The sequence below is a fragment of the Prosopis cineraria genome, unplaced genomic scaffold, assembly GCF_029017545.1.
Source record: "Prosopis cineraria cultivar Desert tree isolate PC_DT_omini unplaced genomic scaffold, ASM2901754v1 PC14, whole genome shotgun sequence".
Taxonomy (NCBI): domain Eukaryota; kingdom Viridiplantae; phylum Streptophyta; class Magnoliopsida; order Fabales; family Fabaceae; genus Prosopis; species Prosopis cineraria.
Window position 1 is genome coordinate 12,529,611 of NW_026555345.1, and position 23,267 is coordinate 12,552,877.

The window sequence follows — 23,267 nt, forward strand, 5'->3', positions numbered from 1 at the left end:
TGTTGAGAGAGATTAACATTAGAATTGGTAATGTGTGAAATGTTGCAGATGTCAGAGCCATTGTGTGTACCAGAGCTAAGAGGGGGTAACAATTTCGCTGAGGTTATAGACAACTATGATATTAAGGATTAAAGAGGGAAAATGAGGGATTTTAATAAAAAAGGAAAAAAATGAATTTCTCCCCTCCACCCCAATTTGGAGGGAAGGATGGGAGGGAAGAGGAGGAAAAATTGTACTCTCTCCTCTCCTCGATTACAGTATTATCAAATAAGGGGAAGAGAGTCTGGAGAAGTTTTAAAGAAGTTTTCTTTAAAAAAAAAAATATGAAGAAAGTTAGGAAGGTAATGGCCCTAAAATTGTTAGTCCTAGATAAGTTTTTTGATATCTAAGAGTGATTAAGTCATTTTAAGGTCTTAATTTAAGATTTCTATATTTTTTCATGGAAATGTTTCTATCATTCTCTCTTTAATTTTTTATTTTTTTATTTTATATTTATCAAAATAAATCTTTTTAATAAATTTATTCATTACCAATCTTATCATTGCAAATTTAATCTGAACAATTTACTTTAATATTATTTTTTTTATATTTTTACAAATTAATTATCCATGTGCACTTTGAATAGTACATGCTTACTATTTTTTTCTTTTATAATTTTTATAAATTTTTATTTTGATAAATACAATTTTAAAATAACTAAAAATCAATGTAGATTATACCGTAGGGACTAGGGGTCATTTCAAAATCAAAATGAAAGGCGAATTGCCCGTTTGGGAACATCATATTTGACATTCAAAAAGTAATTTTTTTACTTTCAAAAAGTTTAACGTTGTTTGAATACAATTTTTTTTTGTTTTTGTCTAAAAGGACTTTGTTGAAAACAAATTCAAATAGGTCCTGAAAGTGAATTTTGCCTATTGAAGTATTTGGAGCTTTCGAGGTATACATTTGTTAATGCAAAGCAAAGGTGACGGTCACCATGTCGGACAATGGTGACTGCCATCACACGCGACTCCAAAAAATGAATATAGATTACTACTTCACACGTGTTATTTGGACATTTTCTAGTACTACTTATTATTTAACAAATTAAATTGCAGTTAAAATTAGATACTCAATATTGTAAAATAAAAATTCTTTTAGAAGAAAATTTTTATTTTATTTCATATATTTTTTAAAAAATTCAATGTAAAACTTGTTAATGTTTTTATCATCTCTTATTTATTTTTACAAACATTTAACTAATCTATTATTGTTATCACATATTCTTCAAACATTTCTAATATATTGTGTTTACATAAAAAATTACAAATCAATGTTATTTTATAATTATATATTTAAAAGTATATTTCACTATGTATAATCTAAACAATTTGCAATTTATCAAGCTAGCTTCTCAAAGGATGTATTTAATTAAACATAAATTTCATTACAATAATTAATTTTTATTAAATTAATTTTTGTCAAATTAACCTTTGATAAATTCACTTTGAACTAATGAAATATGAAAGTGGCTTGTTCCTTCTTGTCAATGTAAAAATAGATGAAATGATGAGAAGAAGAATAAGATAATCAAGGCTTGTGGAGAACTCTTCCAGCCACGAGAGCAGCTTCCATGACAAGCTTGATAACTCGAATAACATCATCAACATTGCATTGGTTTCCTTTGAATGTAGCTCCACCATTCTTTCTAAATCTCTCCATACAATTTATGAATGCCTGGCTGCACTCTTGACTTAAGTAGTCATCTGCATTCCATACCCACACCAATAGATTTTAGCTTTCTTACTTCTAAAACCTTGTCATCAAGTCTTCAACATTTTTTCATGTGTACTCCTTCCCATACTTAATACCCTTTTCAATCCTTATTTTAAGTTATCTCTAATTATCTAATTGAAACCAAGTAGAAGTGATTAAATTATTAATTTTTTTTAAAAAAATATAGCAAACTTTCAATTTTAGTCCTACTTAAATGAAAAAAAAATCAAATTTACATTATATTTTCTCTCATAATTAATGATATATATAAGAGTAATATTGAAAAAATTTAAATTAATATCCCGTTAAGTGCCTTATATTAAGGATCAAATAATTTTTCTAAAAAACATCTTATAATAGAGACTGGAGCCAGTATAAGGCACTTTTTATAAGAAATTGATGATCTTTAATCTAAGACACTTGGTGAAATATTAATTACATTTTTTTAATACCACTCATATTCCAACTTATTAATTATAATAATGTAATGCAGATTTGAATTTTTTATTTAAATGAGTAAAATTGAAAGTTTACCTTTTTCTTTTTTCAGACACAAAGTTAGTGCATTAATCACTTCTTCTTGGTTTTGATGAAGTGATTAAAGGTGCCTTATAATAAGGATTGGAGAGAGTATTTGTTAATGTCATAAAGTCTTCAAATTTTAATGTCCAGGGAAAGAAGATGGTAACAAATTAGCTATGATAATGGCATTAAACTCAAGTTTTCTATCTATCTTCACCTAAATATAAACGAATTGAAATTTTACTATATTTCAGTGGGTTTGATTGAAAACAAGTGATATTATTTTCTTAATTATATAGCATATTACCTCCATATCTGTTGTTAGACAAAAGAAAACAAACAAAGATCTTTGAGACAATGAAACAAGAGGGATTTTTTTAATCATTATGCTTTTGTAAGTTATATAAAAATCAAGCCATTTTTTTTTAATTCCTTCATCCTTTACTCATTTTTACCTAAATTGGGAAGGGGGGGGGGGGGAATGACAAACGTATATGAGAACAACAGGAATTGGGACGGATGTTAGGGACATTAATGGGCAATTGGTACTTAATTAAGAAAAGAAATGAAGACAGTATGGTCAAACAAAAGTACGCTATATATTTTGACAGGGAAAATAATAGTAAAATCTAGAAAGATTATTCCATTAAAAAATTTAAAAAAATCTTGAAAGATAAAATCAATGACAATTAGGTATGGGATACAATTTTATGAAAAATAAATTGTAAATATTAATTTAAATAATTGCAAATAAAAAAGAAAAAATAATAATAAAATCTCTTCGAATTATATAAATGACATTTGACCCTTCAAAATACCATAATACCAATAAAGTCTTTAAGGACTTTTTTGTGATTAATAAATTAATATAAATGATTAAATTGTCTTTAGTTCAAATATTAATTGTCATTTATAAGTTTTGTTTTAAGATTTACAATTTTTTTAACATCGTAAGAATTTAACAGCAATTCGCAAGTTCACATTTGAAATCTCGATATTCTTCAAATGTTGCAAATATCAATTGCCATTCATAAGATTTATTCTAAAATTCACAACATTTCTTCTTGAAATCGCAAGAATTCAATAGCAATTTATAAGTTCATATTTGAAATCCTATATTCCTCAAGTGTTGCAAATACTAATTGCCATTTATAAGTTTTGTTTTAAGATTTACAATTTTTTTTTTGAAATTGCAAGAACGCAATAGCAATTCGCAAGTCCGCATTTGAAATTCTAAACTAAAGTCAATTTGATCATTTATATTAATGTTTTAATAATAGAAAAGTCTCTAGAGATTTTAGAAAAATTATAACACTTTAAGAGATCAAAATATCATTTATATAATTTTAAAAAAATTTTATTGTCATTTTTTCAATAAGAAACTAATGAAAAAATGAGAATTACATTTATAATTTAAATATCTTATTTATAATTAATATTTTTGAATTTATAATTATTTAAATTGATATTTGTAATTTATTTTTTCAAAAAAATATTAAAACTTATTTGTCATTAATTTATTTTTTCTGGACTTAATTCTTGTTCTCCCCAAAGGACTGGGATGGATACTGGGGATACTGTGACTTACTCATATACCATCTTTTCTATTTTTATCGAAAGCTGCATTTTAAAGCCAGCCAAATAAAGGGCACAAAATCTCTTTCCTCACAGCTAAGACACTATGTTGAGCAATGTTCCTATTCAAGATATGACCAAACTCGAACCAAGCATAATAAATGATAACAAAAATTAGGCAGGTATGAAAAAAATGTGTACCTAAAAATTTAAGCATTGAGGGGAGCAGCAATAGGCCAAAATCAGAATCTAGTCAATATTTCTAGAGGTGATTAGTGACTTAAACTTAAAAGACATTTTTCTTTTGTTTTTCTTCTTTCTTTTTTTTTCCTTGATAGAAGACCCTTTTCTTTTTAATTTAGTCATGAGAAGATGATTTTCTTAAAAAAGAAAATTGATCCCTCGAATATTGTTTTTAGTGCAATGATCTTGCTGGGTTAAATCATATTGATATGTGACATGAATTATGAATACAAATGCATGCTTAAAACCTCAAAATTTGATCATTTTTGTTTATTTTCACAAAATTAAAAAATTGAGTTAAACTTTTATGGTTGAGCCGTTTGATTTCTGAGAAGTTAGACAAAACGGTATCAATTTAAAGGTTCCTAATGTCTCTTTGGCCCAAAAAAAAAAAAAAAAAGAGAGTGAAAAGGTTCGCATTACATAACCGTATCATTAGGGGCGGAACCACACCAGTAAGGTTGGGGGGGGGGGGGAGGGGGGAATTTTGTAATATAAAACTATATATAGATTAAGTTATTTAATTTTTATTAATAATTAAAAATGATTTTACAATGGAACTAAGAAAATTTATATGATAATAAATCATTTATATAAGACTTAAAAATAAGAAAAGAGTTTTCCAAAGTATATAAAAAACTCACTTTATAAAATTTAAAAGAAACTAAAAGTATATTTATGTTTTATCTACTATTGCTTATAAAAATTTTTTTAGTTTTATTTATAAATCATTTTTAACATATTTTATTGAAATTAATAAAATATTAAAATTTATTAACTTTGTTTAAAATTTTAATAAATTTTTAATTTTGACTCTATTAAATATATATACTTTAATGATATATATAGTTTATCTCTTTAATATTTAATAGATGATAAAAGAAAAAATTTATGATAAAAATTTAATGTTTTAACTTATAAATAAGATAAAAAAATACCTATCGCTTTACTCCACAAGTGAAAAGGCAATACATGAATAATTGTAAGGACTAGAAAGTGATGAATGTATACCTGCATAGAATTAAGGAGTAAGAAATACACAGTAAAAATATGATAAAAATGAAAGTTGAGGAATCAAAATAACAATTTTTTTTTTTTATAGAAAATCATCCTACAATTTGATAAAAAAATTTTTTAAAAAAATCTGGGAGTTGGGCCTATACCCTACCTAGGTCCGCCCCTGCATGTCATCATCAGCTGATGGTTCTAGCTGATGCCGTATGTCCACTAATCTTTCAATGTGCTGAATTTTTTAAACAAAAGACTACCGTGTGATGGAAGAATTTAGAATTAAAGTGTAAAAATACTAAAAACTGTTTTTTTTTTTCTCCAAGAGTTGTTGATGTTCCTAAATCAATAATGATGTTTGGGGTATTCAATAATTTCATAAAAGACATTGACCATCCATCATTAGTTAAGTTCTATCCTTAACAATGTTACCAACATCATTATATTTTTATGGATTAAGGAATGCTGACTTTTTTTATAAAATTAATAGGTATCAATACACTTTTATTAATTTTAAAATATTAAAAGCTTGCTCAAAAATTTTTTAAATATTTTTACAGCTTAATCGAAATAGAATTTAATTGGAAAACTTCAATTTTCACATTTACTATCAAAACAAGACTAACAGACTAAATCAATCAAAATTTCCTATCACTACTACAAATGTATCAATCAAAATGTCTTATCACCTAACTACTACCAGCGCTAGTTCCTTTCTATTCAAGACTTGATATTGAAAAAAGATTTCGTTGGCTTGATTAAGACACACCACCGACACCAGTAGCTTACGCTGATACTTATTAATTAATCTCTCTCTATTATCATCTTCTCCAATCTGAATATCAAAGCCTTAGGACCAAAAATAGCATTTGTTTCCAGAACAGTTAATTTCTGAGCACAGGGATCAATACCTATAATTAAAGCCACTTTCACAGTTTTCAGTCCAATATACTAAAGATTACATTCCTCGACTGTGATACCAAAACAGTCACAAAATCAAAATAGACGCACAAAATTTGTTTTCAATTAAATTACGAGATTGTTTCAAGTTCAATTGAATTGAACAAGATACTACAAAATCCAAATCGTTAAGAAGGTATCAGATCCGATGAACTAACTCGTTAATCTATCAGAATCTGGAAAGCAAGCAGAGTAATATAAAAGGGTGTTAAGAAATGGTCGAATGAAACGTACTGTTTTTGGCTTGCACACATTGATCGTGCTTCATACAACAAGCATCAAGTCCGTCACAAGGAGCTTCTCCAGGACATCCACTGTACAGAAGCCCACAATACTTGCCATATCTCAGTAATGGAGGTACTATTATCATTGAGAGAAACAGCAATTAAAATCAATTTAAGCTTAATCACCAAAAATCAAGCAAAAGAAGAAATCAAAATTGGTGAATATAAGCGTGAATGTACGTACCAGAACAGAAGCTTGATTCACAGGTTCTGCTGCATTCCTTGCTCTGCATATCAATCAAAGGAAAGAAAAATAACCAGAAGAGAACGAATTAGAAGAATCGATTTTCTTGTGTTGAATCTGAATGTATGTGCTTGTTTGTGGATGAAGAACGGATTAAGAAGTAGCTAACCACAGAGACGGCGGCGATTCCGGTGGTTTCAGCTCCGATGTTAAGGGCAAATGAGGGGATGGAGAAGAAACTGAGGATGAATGTGAGAGAGAATAGAAGAGATTTCATGGATTTGAGCATTTTTGTGAGATTAATTTCGAAGTTGAGAAGCTTATTGGTTTTGCTTAAAGGCTCTAATTTATAGGAGAAAATGACGAACAGAAGAGAGAGATCAGATTGTGGGAAAGTGTTCAGAGTCACACAAGGAGGGGCACGAAGCTCAGAAGTCAGAACAGAGAATTGAGGCTGGTTTTGTTTTGTAGTGACTCGTGATTGTTTCTTTTTCTTTTTCTTTTATTTTTTTTTGGGGTCAAACTCGTGATTGTTTCTATTATTCAGCATTATCTTATATAAAAAATTCTAGTTTTCATCGTCATTGGTTTATAACATTTATCACACCACAATTTTTTTATATAAGAAATTAATAATTAATAATTAATAACTAACGACTTCAAAAGCTCAGTTAGTGGATTCAGTGAAAAACTCATTGGATATAATGAACAATTATTGATTATAATGTACGTATCTCCCTATCTTCAATAAACAAATACGTTCAATTAAAAATGGTAGAAAGATATGCTTTACGATAATGTTATAAAATATGAAAATCCATTGAAAATGTAGATCAACAATATAAGCATATGATTTTGTGAAATATGAAAATCCATTGAAAATATAGATAAAAAATATAAGCATATGATTTGTAAAATATGAAAATCCATTGAAAATATATTCAATGTTAGAATCATATAACTTAGTAAATTAAAACAAAGGGTAATAAAAACCACATTTATATACTCGAAATATTTTAGGACAAGTAATTAGTATACTTAATTACAAAAATGAGCAATGCCCTTCTAATATTTTTAAAATAGTGCAATGTGACCCAAATATAATAAATGCTTAAAAAGAGTTAAAAACACACTAGTCCCATGAGTGTAAAAAAAAAAAAAAAAAGGCTTAAACCATCCGTTTAAAACAACCAAATTGGTCCACGTCTACTATAGAATCTACCACATATAGTAGGAAAGTATCACACATCCATTAGACAAACATTCACATATATAGAACCTATCAGTAGGGTCGTATAAAAGACTGAATAGTATTAAATTTTGACCTAATATAAAATTTAGTCTTTTTCATGAAAAAGATTTGATTAGGCAACCCATAGTTCAATCTTATTTAGTGATAACCTGAAGATTAATAAGATTGAATTTAATCCAAGGATTGAGAGACTGGTCCTGTTAGTTCAGTATTCACTTAGTTTTTTTTTTGTTTTTTCTCTGTGAGAAGCAATAATCTATTTCAACCTAATAAACTTAATCAAAATAATAAAAATATTTATAATCATAATAAATCTATAATAATTTCCAACAATAAGAAAAAAATATTTTAGTTACAATCTAAATGATTTAAATTTATAACTTCAAGAAAAACAATACTCAACAAACTTCAACAATACTACATAACAATAATAATTTAGAAACAAACTCAATAAATATTCACGCAATCATCTCCTTAGCATTAATTACACTTAAAACATTTGTCAAAAATAAATTAATTATAATTATATTAAATAAATTAATAGGATAGGATTTGACTAAGTGGTCCAAATGCCCAATCTCTTGTCCAGTCCAACTCAAAATAATAGTCTAGTCTTTTTAGTCTTTTTGACGATGAAGAACCAATGTTTATATGAACCAATAGAACTAGACCATCTTGGATTAGACTGGGTCAGATAGGATCAAAGGACTTTTGCACAGCCCTACTATCAAGTAATCCAACATGTACTACCAGTATAGTTAACTAATGCAAATCCATGTAAGCTCAGCCAACTCTTGCAAGCAACCTAGGCAAATCTCTAGTTTTAAACTAATAAATTATCATGCATCAAGCCATAGTGCAACATTAATATACATAAATCTCCTAAAGAGAATGACAAAGATATCTCAAAAGGATTAATTAATTAAAGTTAGGACCTAAGTACCAAACTTTAGAAAGTTACAACTCAATCTCTTAATTTTGCAACTGCATTGTGATGAATTTTTAATTTATTTTTTAAATTTTAACATAATTGAAAAATTTTAAAAATTTATTTTTTATTTTATAATTTGGAATACAAGTTACAAATTCATCACAATGCAATTGCAAAATTGAGAGATTGAATTGTAAATTTATGAAATTTGACATTTATGATTTAACTTGAATTAATTGGTCTTTTTGAGAGCTCTCTCTCATTCTCCCAATCTCCTCACTACAAGGCTTGGAGGCTAAGAATGTCTCAAATGTGAAATAATAGACATAAATCTAAGTAAAGAAAACTAAAAGAATACAAGGTCTAAGTATGGTAGCAGAGATATCTCAACTCTTGAGCCATACTTTTTAGGAAGTCTAGTTTCTTGAGTTTGTTCCTTTCTCATAGCTCCACTAATGTTACTTGGAAACATGAGAAGAGGTGAGACAAAATGCCTCAATAACCACATTTTAAGTTGTGGAGTATCCACAACTAGTCAATCACCCATCTTGTGGTTTTTCCTAAAAAGCCAAGTTTAGCCTAAAAGCAAATGGTCATAAAACCAATATTTATGTACAAAGTCAATCAAGCATATATACAACACAGTTATACCCAACAATGACCAAACATGTAACTAATTGTGTATGAGCAAACGAATTTACCAGTATTAGTCATAGCAATTATAACATAGCATATACTCTTTGATTTCATAATTATAGTTATCAATCTACCTTATCTCCTCCTTGTTCATTTGGTTAAGTTCGTGGACTTAGAGATGGTGACATAACAGGTACTGAGCTTGTTTAGGATCCAGTTCAAGGACTGAGGTAGCTCGGGCATGAAAGTACCACCCAATAAGCTCTATATAGGGGTGAAAGTGTGATCACAGGTTAGCCTTATTCCTAAAAAATCACCCCTAAAAACCTTTATGGCCTCATCATTTATTTCGTTCTCACCACATGTCATTATAAAAATCATATCCCAGTAGTACCATTTTTATACAAGTTAGTATTATCAATTATTACATAATATTCCCATTGCAAATTCATACAATCACAATCCCAACAATCTTAGTGCAATCAATATCACAAATTATTTCTCAATAGTGGTGAGGTAAATCTTTAACTATGGTTTTGATGATTACAAAATAGAGAAGATTTTATTTAACAAAAAAATTAATACTAGAATTAAGGAAATTAAGGAGTAACTGGACTTATATGTATTAATTTCTAACTCCTATTCCTTCTAAGTCTTTATATGTATATGACCTTGCTTATGCCGGCATAAATATAAATTCTTTTAAATTCTAAGCCCTGATTTCTTGTATTTTTCTATGGGAGAAGTATTTGACTTTGCTTAAAATGTTTTAAGGTTTATTTCACCACAAATCTTGTCCCTTGTGAAGTATTTCAATTGGATTTAATCTCTCATTCTTAGTTGTTTTAGAACACTAAAATTTTTCTACAAGTGGAAATTTTTTTTTTCTATTAATACTGGTACTTAACTCTCTATACCCTTTGATTATCACTTATATCGGTACTACTTCATTGATTCTCATTTTGTCCTTATAGTGGTTACTATTTCAACTATATTGAAACTAAGGCCTTTATTCCCTTAGTTATCCTTTATACCAATATTGTTTCTTGACTCATGTTGTTTCTTATATGTGTACAAACATATCTACACTAGTACTATTCCTTATTTTACTCTATCCTTATTCTAAGACTATTCATTTATGCACAGATTAAACATAGCACTTATCTACAAAATATTTATTGTTTATATCAATACTAAGGTTACCTATACTAGTACTAACATGAAGATTTGTGCCCTATTCTATGTTTCAAAATTTTTGAGGTTCAAATCTCATATATTTATTATTATTTTAATTTTAAAGTATTGTGTTAACATTATTACCTATCTAGATACATTTTAAACATGACCTTAGATAAGATTCAACACTTATCAATTCTTACATTTTTATTTATATCTGTATTGCATTTGGCTCTACCAGTATTAACCTACCTATCTTTTGTTGGAGCATTAAATGTATATAGTTGTTACTTTCCTTACTTGCCGTGAGTACTCAACTCTATTGAAAAGCACTATGCCATCACCTCATTTTCAGAGAAGCTCAAGTGGAAAGATGAAGATGATTTTAATAGCTAATTAAATATGTCTAATGAATCATTGTTCATCTCCAACTATAAATAGACACATTTATGAAAATGGAAATAAAAGAGTTATTGCATGAATTTACGCATTCAATTTCTAACCAACCTTCTGTGATCATATTCATTGTATTTGAACTTCATTGATTGTATATCCACTTATAGAGGGTTTTTAATAATAGTTATTCATTCTTGAATATACTCTATTTATTCTTGTTTTCACTAATTGAAACAGACATCTTAAGCGCGGGGGGCTTAAGAGGGTTTATTCATTACCTTTGTAATGGAGAGTGAATTAGAAGTATAGTCTAAGATTGAACTAAGGCAACCAAGAGTCCGAATAAATCTTGCTAGAGTAAGTGAATAAAATCTCAAGTATGACTTAGGGACTGGATATAGGTTTAATGATTGCAGCAAAACTAGGATAAATACTTGTGCACACTTCTTTTCCCTTCTCTTAGCATACTTTAGTGATATCATTCTTAACTTATCTATTTTATTTTTGCATTATTTGTCAAATTTTTATCAAGTCCAATTTACCGCCTCTTGGATAATTTTACAATTGGTATCAAAGCCAAGTTGTTCAAATGTGATTTAACCATATGAGTTCAAAGATCGTACTAATGGCAACTTTTGTAGATGACAATTTTGGTGAAGGACTCTCTATCTCCAAACAACTAGTGTTCAAAAGGGAAACATTTTCTCTTATGGAAGAGTCAAATGATAATGTATCTAGAAGCTTTAAACATTGAGATGCTAGATACAGTCACTAAGGTTCCTTACATCCTTATGACTATCAAAGATGATGGCCCAACGAGAGAAAAGAGAAAAGAAGAATGAAGTGAATAAGACAAGCGGCTAGTCAATCTTAATGCCCAGCAAAGCTAACGATAGCTTGTGCTTTCAATCGTGCTGAATATTACCATGTTAGTCACTACATAATAGCTAAGGAAATATGGAATGCTTTAAAGAAAGCTCACAAAGGTACTAATAGTGTAAAGGACGAATGGAAGAGTAGTCTCATACATGGATATGAGAAATTCAAGATGAAAACTAGAGAATCCATTAAGGACATGTAGATAATATTCACTCATATCATCAACCATGTGATAAATTAAGACAAAACACACTCAAGTAGAGGAAGTGAGGAAGATTTTCAAAAATCTTCCTATTGAATGGAAACCCAAGATTATTGCTATTATAGAAGCACAATGTGTTTCAATGCATTTAGTTTCTTCCCTCTTTGAAAGTTTAGAAGACCATGAATTTACTTTTCAATAATATAAAGAAGATATGAATAAGAAGAAGGAGGGGATTGCTTTAAAAACTGTGGAAGAAAAATATGAAGCTAAGACTGACAAGAATGAAGAATTTGCAATGTTAATCAAGTGCTTTAGAAAGTTTTATAGAAGAAAGAGGAACTTAAAGAAATGGTTCTCTACCAACAAGAGAGATCATAAAAAACCTCTAACTTGCTATAAGTGCAAAAAGCCAGGATATATCAAATGGAATTATCCTTAATGGCATCAAAAATTAGAGAAAGAGAAGAAAAAAGAAAAGCCTGAAAAGAAGAATGTATTTTCAACATGGGGAGATAGCTCTTTGGGTGAAGAGGAAGAAGAAATCACAAACTTGTTTCTCATGGTACAAAAGCTAGAGGAGAATGATCTAGCTAAAACACAACTTAATAAGGCACACTTCACTATCTCTAAAATGAAGAAGTAGTATATTGACATTGGGTGCTCAATATATAACATTCTTAATTTCAACTTTGAGTTTTTAAGTGTTAAAAAAGAGTAAATTGATAAAATCAAGTGATTAATGCATCGATGATGTTTTTAGACTACTAATATGGTTATTAGGTCATTAGACAACCTTGTAAGAGGGGTAAATCAGAGTTCAAGCAAACCAAGGCATAAGGAGAAGCCCAAAACATTTTCGAGCCTTTTTATGCCATTCATCTTGGCTAATGCACCATGCATCATGGCGGATGCACAAAAAATTTGATTTAATCCAACAATTGTGTGTGTTTGAGATAGGAGGAGAAAAGAAGAAAGAAATGAAGGGGTAACGAAGGTGGAGGATTTCTCTGCTAGGCCTTCATCTTTGAAGCTCTTGGGAGGCAATTTGAGCTAGCCATACACTTGGGTAATGTAAAATCTCTAGGTAAATAAGTAAGGTTACCCTCACTAATCTACCCTACTCTCTAAAATCAAGGTAATTGAGAGAATAATGCAGAAATGATTACAAAATTTATAACTTGTAGAAAATGGAATTCCAAGTTTTTATAATTTAAAATTACTCAAGATCATTTAACAAATTTCTAATTAAAATAAAATATTGTTTTGGAAGCATGAGATATCTTATAGGAGTGAAAAGACTCAAAAATAGTTGAAAAATATTAAGGGCAAAAAAACAGGACGATGCACCGTGGCTGTCCCTTTCTATGCCTGTTAGATTAGGGAGGCACAGTAGAAGAATAAAATTTAAAACCCTGAGCACGATCACGGACCGATCAAACTTATTTAGTTTGAGGTGGATAAAAAATTACTTTTTAGATGTCGAACTTTCAAGCTTCCTTCAAGTGTTTGGATATTAGGAGTTGACAGCGTGATTAGTTTCCTTTATTGGTATCTTCTAGCCTTAGTTAGATGCTCCTTCTCTTTATAGGGTATTTTGTGGCTCTCAAATATTTTTACTGTCAAGAGACTCTTAATTAACTTATAAAGCACGTCCCCTTTCTATAGTATATATAGATTAAGGTTTTTTCCCCTTTCTTTTGAATTTTTAAAAATAATCATAATTATTTTGAAAATAATATCTTGAGCAAGTGAAAATAAAACTTAATTTATCTCATAAATTAAACTTATGATATCATATCTTATTTAAATTTATCTTATATAAATATATCTTATATTATATTTTGAATTTTATATATCATATCCATATATATATATATATATCATACATACACACACATGAACATACATACATACATACATACATATATATATATATATATATATATTTCAATATATATATAATTATATTTTAAATTTTATATTTCATATAAATATATATAAATATTTATCAAATAAATTTTTAAATATATATATATATATATATATTTTGTTCACCCGAGATAAAGCATTACATTCATTGAATCTTGACACATTTCAGAATTAATGAACTTGAACATTATAGCTCAAGTTGGGCTATTCTTGTATGCGACCCTATAGGCCTATATAAAGTTGACAGTAGTCTAATTATGTTACTAGCCCACAAGTCACAAGTAGCCTCTAATAAGACACTGCAACTACCCAATTCATATGGGAATTGATGATATGATATAATCTATCATATAATCGTGTTACATTTCCTTTATCATGTGATATTTTGATCAAGTGTGAGACATGAAATTGTCATTATCCTTTACGAGATCATTACTTTTTCGGTCTCTGAGTAGACTAATTATAATAATGAAAAAACCTTTTCCATTGTAGTATTACCTTACATTTTTTCAGTCTTACTTATCGAGGAACCCAATAATATCTCTCAATTAATGTGAAAAATAAATTTCATTTTGACCACTCATATTTCTGTACATGAATATTACCAAACTCAATTATAACCTTTATGATCACCCAATCAAAGGTAACTTTTGACTAAGTTAAGGTTCAGTGGTCATCATGTAGGAATTCATATTGATCTTAGATTAAAGGGCTTAGGGATGTAGTTACATATGAGATAAGCTTATGACTTGTACCATGTAACTTTCTTATAACGGGTCAGTCTAGCACCTTGAACCCTTTCAAGTGCCTACGACTTTGATTTATATCTCTATAATTAGTCAAAGTCATACTAATCTTGTTTTCTCTATGATCTCTCATAGATGACCAATAATAGACATTTAGGACAATCATTATAGTTTATCTAAGGATACAGTTATCATAGTAAAAATGTAATTAATATGATAATAAAAGAGAAATTCATTGAATAATAATGTTCATAATACAATGATTGGTCTTAGGACATAATTTCTAATAGTGCCATAAGCCATGTCGTAGGTGCCATGCATTATGGTGTGTTGCATATATCAGACAACAATTCTACTATCATTTGATAGCAACCCAACATCTGAATGAAGTGATCTAAATGTTTACAGAAAGCTCTTTTCATAAACTAGCTAATGGCACAGGGTTTACTTCTAAATTATGTCATATATGGAAGATGGGCACCTAAACATTTTTTCATAACTTTTTATACTTTTCATAATCAAGGGTGTCTAAAACCCCACACATATGCCAAAAGCTATTCCTAATACTAGAGCATACTCAAAGGACTTAGGACTGCTTGTACAACACACTACACGAATGTAATTCTAATTATATCAAATTTTTCATTCCTCAACCCCTATAATATCAAAACAGTAGAGGGCGGTTTTAGCATTATATTTTACAATCAACATTCATAGTTATGATCAAATTAATATCCCTACACTTGCATAAGTATTTTGATATCCTACACTTGCATTAGTATTTTGATCCTATCAAAATACATTAACAACTTACATATAATAATTCGGGGCTTAAAATACATTCAAAAAAATCATAAACCTTAATAAGTGCAAGTGTATGCAAAATATAATCTAATTGGCAATATACTTATTCATTACACAAGACAAATGAAGTAAGGAGGCATTACAATAGGAATACTCAAATTCCTAAGCCTTTAGAGCCTTTTCCCTTTCTATACTAGAGCTAGATCTTATAAAATATTTGAAAAGAGGGGTAAGTCTAGCTGCTCATTAACTAAGGTATACTTATCCTATATAGTTATATATCAATTGATTTAAACACATAAAAGGGAGTTGATTGCTCAAAATATGAGATTATACGTAATACAAATTTTAATTTCACAATACACTTATTTTCATGTTTCTTATTTCAAAACACAAATTATATTGCCATAATACACTTAAACATGTGATAATGTCATAATTCATCAACTCAATGCGTAATGCCACAACACAGACTACCATGCAACAATAGGACATTCACTATCACAACTTACCACAAACTTAATAACCATTTGACATCTTATATGCATGATCAATTCCTTCTTATGCCCTCCTTATATCATTCGAATGAAACCATGAGCTATAATATCAATTAGAGCACTGTCTGTGTAACTGGACTACTCAAGTTTACCAATTGTGAGGTGTAACCCAGCCAAAGATCATAGTACTCACTCTTAAACTATAGTTTTCTCCACTCTTGGATCTTTGAGGTGTCATATACTCTAAGTTAACCTCCTTGATAAACAAGTAGAAATAGGTAAGTTCTAGTCCCTCAACAAAATATAAGACTGTCTCTCAATAAACTATAAAGAGTCCCTCGATAAAAAAGTGGGACAAGGCCTAGCCTTTGTTTGCACCGGAAGGCGGCCATAATTATCATATAGATTTTCTACTCCTCTCCTAAGGCAAACTCTTGCTAAATGATCATTCAATGTAACATGCTCATTTATTTCGCAAGTTCATTACTTAATATCAACACATTGAATTTATGATATTACACTATCTAAGTAGGAATCAATATTATTTTTACAAACACTATCCATTTAACTCGATCATCACATTCATGATATTGCAATCATTACATAACCTCTAATACACATTTTTCATGTCAAAATCATCATATAAACTAAACAGCTCCTCATTTCAATACAACTTATAAGGTAAAAATATTTAAAGTTCAATTTACAATTAGGACCAATTTTAGATTTGATAAAACTTATATAATTCATTACATATTCCTAATCATAATTTTGATCACGCATGCAAACAAATCCATTTCACATTACAAGTCAATTAACAAACAACTATCTAATATAAGGTTCCCTCAGTTACCTCAAACCTTTGAGAGGTTAAAGAGTTACCCTTTAATAACTTGCTTTCAAGCTTGCTTTCTAAGAAAGTTATGGTTCTTGGATGATTAATCTATAATTAATCAAGTCTAAATTTATCAACTTTGTTAGATACAAACTTCTAACTCTAATTTTCTAATTTTCTAAATGTTTAATGTAACATCTTGATTTTCTAATCCTGTGATTAACTATTAACCAGAGGTAGATTAGTAATTAAAAAATGATTAGAGGGTGGGATGATTGCTTGGTGATTTGTGTTATTGGGATGTTAAATGAACAGATATGGGTGGAAGGACCATGTTTTAGAGCAAAGTATGTGCTCGTGGTGAGGATTGTCACTGTGCTATGCACCGTGATACAAGTTGCATGTATTGTGGCAATATACCAAAAAGAAAAATGATATGTTGTGATTTGAAATGAAACATATGTATATGCTACATTTACTTGTATATTATGCTATACTTGCTTATAATTTCATATGATAATTGATAGTAGAGAGTTATTCTATTACTGAGATTATTATCTCACATCTATGGTTACATTTTTATAGGATTTAACAGTGAGCTAGGCAAGGAAAAAGAGTTTGGACCAGCATAGTGGTGTCATGGCCATGGGAATCTCTGTGTTTTGTGTAATGAACTAATGTAATGTGAATTTGTGTATATAAGATGTTATAGGATTGGCATGAATGTTTAAATTGTGAATTATGGAAAAATTGTATTGAATTCATGAATCTTAGCCTATTCATGGAAAGGTATGGTGAAATGATTAACTAAGACTAAGGTTTAGTTGTGTATATATTGTGGATATATGAAGGTGTGATTTTGTAGTGATATTGTAGTGAAAGTGGTCAAGCAAGCTAATTTATGTTAAGTGGTAAATAGTTATTGAAATGTGAAAATAGGCTATTGAACAGCCAAATTTTGATATATGTGTATGTATGTGATGAAATGTGATCAAGGTATAATAAGTTCTTTTGGACTTGATTTAAAGCCTAGAATGGTCTAATAAGACAAAATGTGTGATTTGTGCACTTGGGAGTGCTAAATTTTTACAAAAGTAACTTTTTATATTTGATAGTCTAAATTTTAATTGGACCATTATATCATCTTCAAACTTATCTTATTAGTTAGGTTATGAGATAATGTTTGTATAGGCACTTGAATCACTCCAATTGGACATCGTATGTGTAAATGACACATATTGAGAGGTCATCATTTGTGTTGTCAAATGATAGCTATAGAAACAGGCTTGCGCACTAATAGAACACATTTAATACACACTTTTATTTGTCAACTAGGACTATTTATTAAGGTTTTATTAGCCAAAGTGTACATACGTTGCATTAGATTTGAAAAATTGCCCAAGTATCTAAGTTTATTACATTAAGGGTATTTTGGTCAAAAAAACAAAATTTTGAGAAAATGTACAAAAAATTTAAAAAATTTCTGGTCAAATTAGATTTTTGAAATTTATTTTATTTTAACAGTAATTAAATAAAAAGTCAATATTTTCTTAAATATCCTAGTTTGATATAGTTTTTAGTTTGCCTTTATGTAAAATTTTTTATATAATTTTGTGTAACCTAAAAATAAACTCTCCCTTCTAATTTTAAATTTAATTCTAAACATTAATTAGATTTTATTATGTCACATATTATTTAATTAAATTATGTGATTTATGTAACATAGGTGGCATGTGACTTATACATCAATTGACAAGTAAAGTCAACACTCCTTGAGGTCAAAGGACTAATGCTTGGACATTTTTTTTACCTTATTTAGTGGATTAAATTAGCTTGAAAATGTGGATGACACATGAAAAATTACACGCACATTAAAATCATCTACAAGCTAATAGTAGGATGCTACCTTGCAAGTGTGACAAGGCTTCTATTTTATTTTTATTTTCTTTTTCTATTTTTTTGATTAGGCTTCAACTGATGGGGAACACCTTAGAGCATGCCATTCTCACTAACATTCAGATCATCCATCTATTTCATTTCATCTCCTTCACTTTCTCTCACTTGTTCATAGTGTTCTTCATTTTCTCTCTTGTGTTCTTTATTTTCCAACACCATATCTCCCATTTTTAGCCACCAAACCTCCATAAAACTCACACCATGATTCTCCTCTCTTCAATCTCATCCCAACTCTCTTACTTTCACAAGAATTGAAGCTTATTTCCATCATTTAAGAGCTTTGGAGTTCGGCCTTCACAAACAATTACTAGGGTTCTTGAATATGATGAAGATTGGTTAATTTCTTTAGTGGAATCCTAGAGATATGAAGATGGAGGATGAGTTTTAAGCTTCAAATTAGCTAAATTCTTTTGTTTCCTATCCCTTTTTCTTTTTTACTAGATGGTTAGATTACTCAATATAGGGTATAATCATCTTAACTTGTAAATTCTAATTTAAATTTGATATTGATGTAAAGAGAGAGGATTTTTTCATTTATTTTCTTCCTTAGACAGCTATGGTGATTTCAGCCACTAAGTGTTTAGTACATGATATTGTATTTTTTATTTAGTGAATTACTTGAGCTAATATTACATAATCTTGTGATGTTAATGCTTAAGTTGTTGAGTAGCTTGACATAATTTTGTAGTTACTTAATTTCACTATTTGACCGTGGCTGTTGAGGGAGGATTTTGAGTGAATCACTTGGCTAATTTCTTCACCAATTGGTTAATTGAACTAGGAACTTTAATCTAAAATCTAGGGAAGTTAGCTAATTGGGTTAATTGGCTTAGGATAATTTTCTTAAGTCATGACAGCTTTAGTCAAGAGGAAAGAAAAGCTTAACTTAGACTAATCAAGAGAAGAAAATGAATTCAAAATCAACTAATCTTTAAGGTTCCACTCTTGTGAAAAGGGAAATTCATTTCACTCACTTTAATTAGCATTTCAATTACTTGCATATTGGGTAATTAATTTAGGCAATTAGCTAACTAAATTACAACTCTTTAGGTGACTTATTGTATTAGGTAACTTTTTATTAGACTTGAAATCATTCCTTGGGAGATAACCTAGGGTTGGCTTTATATTACATTAGGATTAGCTTTAGTTTAATTTTAAGGTAAGTGACTAATTTCCTATTATAAGCATAATGCATTGCACATTACATCATGGTGCATAGCACAAGGAAGGTTAGAGCTCGTGGCTCTATATCACATACCGTAGCACATGTTGTGTACTCCACAGTGCATGGACCATAACCTGACCCTATTTCCTTACTTTAAGGCATGCAATGAATTATATGAATGCTTGTGATTTGTTTCTGTTGTGTATTACTCTAATGTAATAAGATCATGATGATTTTGTAAAACAAGTTTTGGGCCCAAGCTTTTTAAATAAAGTATTTGATTATTGATTTAGTTATGTTGTGATGGTGATTAAGTTAATCCTTTCCTATATCTAATGGATTATAAGGGAGGGTTATACTCAAAGCCCTTACTTCTCACAATTAGAATTGCCCATTAAGTATTTTAACTCTCTATAACTCTCATTTGCATCATTAATTATTTCTATCATCATTAAAGTCTCAACAACCCTCACAAGTCCAAATTAAATGCCCATTTTCAGACATTAATGAGATGTACCAACCAAAAATTCAAAACCCATTATTTATAAGTTTAAATGCTCAAAATAACTCCTATTAACTCTATTTGAGTCAATGGATTTAGACTCATAAACTATATAGACCAAAAATGGTCTCTCATTATCAAACTCTAACCAAAAATTTCAAAAAAATAGGCTGGGAAGGAAGAATAGGTTTACTCTTAGGGTTTGGTAGCTACAAAATGCCTCAGCCTTTTTAAAATTGAAGCATTGGTAGAGCTCTAAGTCTCTTTCTCCTTCTCTCATTTTTCTCTTTTCTTTTCCTTGGTTTTTTTTACATAAGTTTCACGTCTAAATTTTGTTGAAAGTGCACTGTGTACCACAACATGTGGTACTGAAAAGGCTATCTCTCATCTTCTAGCCTTATGTGCCACGGCATGTGGCACAAAGGCCTTGTTCCTTTATTTTCCACCTCTTTTGATGCCCATGTGACCCAATTTCACTTTAGAGCCTATTTTATGGTTGAAACCATACCAAAAACACTCATTAGCCCTATCTGACCACATACCACATAATTCTTACTTATTTATACTTAATTACTTGATTGTTATGAGTTTAATTTTTAGAATGTTATAGGTAAACTTACTATCTACCTCTCTTCCTCTCATATGCCTAATTTTTATTAGTTTAGGGAGTGTTGGGAGTTATTTTCATTTCTCCTTAGATTTTGACTAAGCCCATTAGCTTAGTTATGGGGTTGGGGAGTTAAATCAAGCTTCTAATCCTTTGTTTATGGATTTTATAGTGATTTAAAATTTTTAGTTAGGGTTTGGACAAACCCTAAGTGAAATTTAAAAGATTGAGAGTACTGTAGGAAAAGAAGTAATATTATCTAAGTGTTTGGGTAATAAATGAAATTAATGGGATGTGTTGGAAGAGTTAATTGTGTTAAAGAAGGAGTAGGGGTATAATGGTTACCTAAAAATTAAGTGAAAAGGGGGTTCAATTGGAGTTATAATTGATGATTAGTATTTAATCTTATAGATTAAGTATTAATTGTGCATTGTTTAGTAAGTGGGCTCTTGAAGGGCGATTAATTTGTTACAATAACCCTTTTTGTGACAAAAGGGTTGAGGTAACTAGATAATCTAGTTCTTTTACTTTTGTATTTGATTGGTTATGGTTTTGCAAAATTTTATTTATGCATTCTATTATGAAAAGTTGAATCATGCACAATTTGTTGATGTTTTGAAAAAATTGTGAGAATTAGTTTTTAACTAAATTATTACTCTATACATAAAGCCTTTTTATGTGTTTTTATACAAATTATGAATTAAATGTGAATATGAAATGTTAGTAAATGTTATATGATCATCTATAATGAGAAATATGTGTATGACTGAAATGGCATGAGCATGATCTTTGTGAGAGGGTGGGAGTTTACCTTGTAATTATTGGGGTTATTGTATGAAATCCATATGGTATACTGACATTGTCAAGGCCTCGATATGTGGTTTATTTCTTATTTGAAAGCCCTAGTATTATTTGTGATAGATTGTATATACGACACCCCAGATATTCAAAAAAAAGGAGATTTATGGTCCATAATAGATGAAAGCAATTTGGTTAAGGCTGCCTCTCATGATTGGTGAGCTTAGGTGAGTACAGTCACATAGACTTAGTTTTGTTATGTTGTTAGCCTATAAATTTAGTAGAAGGAAATAAGGAGGATATAAGATGCATAATGTTGATAATGTATTATATGAGTTGTTATATTATAATAGTATGAGTAATAAGTATTCGATAAATTTTTTATTTGCCACTTTACACACTCATATGCTATTCTGATACTTGTGAATAGATTAGATTATTTGGTTATTGAGTCCTCGACTTACCCCCATTGTTACATTTTATAGATGAAAGCTCAGCTAGGGCCAAGGGAAAGGAGGACACTATTGAGGAATTAAGGAGCTATTGTGAATAGCTCTATACTTGGCATTTGGTGTAACTAAACATAATATATATATATATATATATATATTGCCAACTCTAGGATTCATGTTATTTTGAATGCATTAGCATGAAGAATTATGTCATTTTGAGTGTATTTCATCCTAGGAGGTTGTATTTGAATTGGAAAATATTGTTTGAGGTCAAATACTAGTGCAAGAATAGTTATTGTGTTAATTGTATGTGTATGGTTGGCCATAAGATTTGAGATATATGATTTATCACCCCTTGATTTATTGTGAAAGGTTTTAATGGCTAAATTATGCTTGGACTATACGTGATGATATATGACTATTCAATTAGGTGTGTTGTGGTTCAATTGAGTTGGTACAAGTAGTCCTAAGGTTATTGGCTCTTGGTTAGTGGGTTTCAACACACTTGTGTTTGTTTCAAAAGGAAAAAGGATAATTTTGTGTCTAGATGTAAATGGTAAAGTGTTTCATTATGAAACAATGCCAATAGCTATATGTGAACAGTTGAATCGCTCAAATCAGATGTCAGATGGTGAAATGGTCCATGACAAATTACATATTTTGTATACTTTTCTTTTACATTTGTGACCATATTTTATCAGTTTAGACCCTTATATGCATGATTTTAGCATTGGATTTGATCATCGGCTCATTTGCATTGGGTTTTGGCATTAGGGGCATTTTGATCATTTTGCACATTTTATTGGAATTAATTGTTTTTAATTTAAAATTTTAATTCCTTGACATATTATTTGAGCAATTTTTTATTCTAATTTTTAGAACTTTATTTTTAAGAAATTAATAGGCCAATTTGATAATTTGCTTATTTTTATTTTAAATTAGTTTTTTAACTTTTCAAAGGGAACAG

The 23,267-nt window shown here is 29.3% G+C and overlaps 1 protein-coding gene across 1 annotated transcript; it reads right to left on the reverse strand.

Moving 5' to 3' along the window:
* Positions 1–1,360: 1,360 nt before the first annotated feature.
* On the reverse strand, positions 1,361–22,318 carry LOC129292330 (phospholipase A2-alpha). Its single transcript, XM_054929902.1, has 5 exons — positions 22,313–22,318; positions 6,704–6,988; positions 6,535–6,577; positions 6,301–6,426; positions 1,361–1,748 (listed from the first exon to the last, which is right to left on the reverse strand). Exons 1-5 carry the CDS (start codon positions 22,316–22,318, stop codon positions 1,573–1,575), a joined length of 636 nt encoding a protein of 211 aa, XP_054785877.1. The 3' UTR covers positions 1,361–1,572.
* Positions 22,319–23,267: the final 949 nt, after the last annotated feature.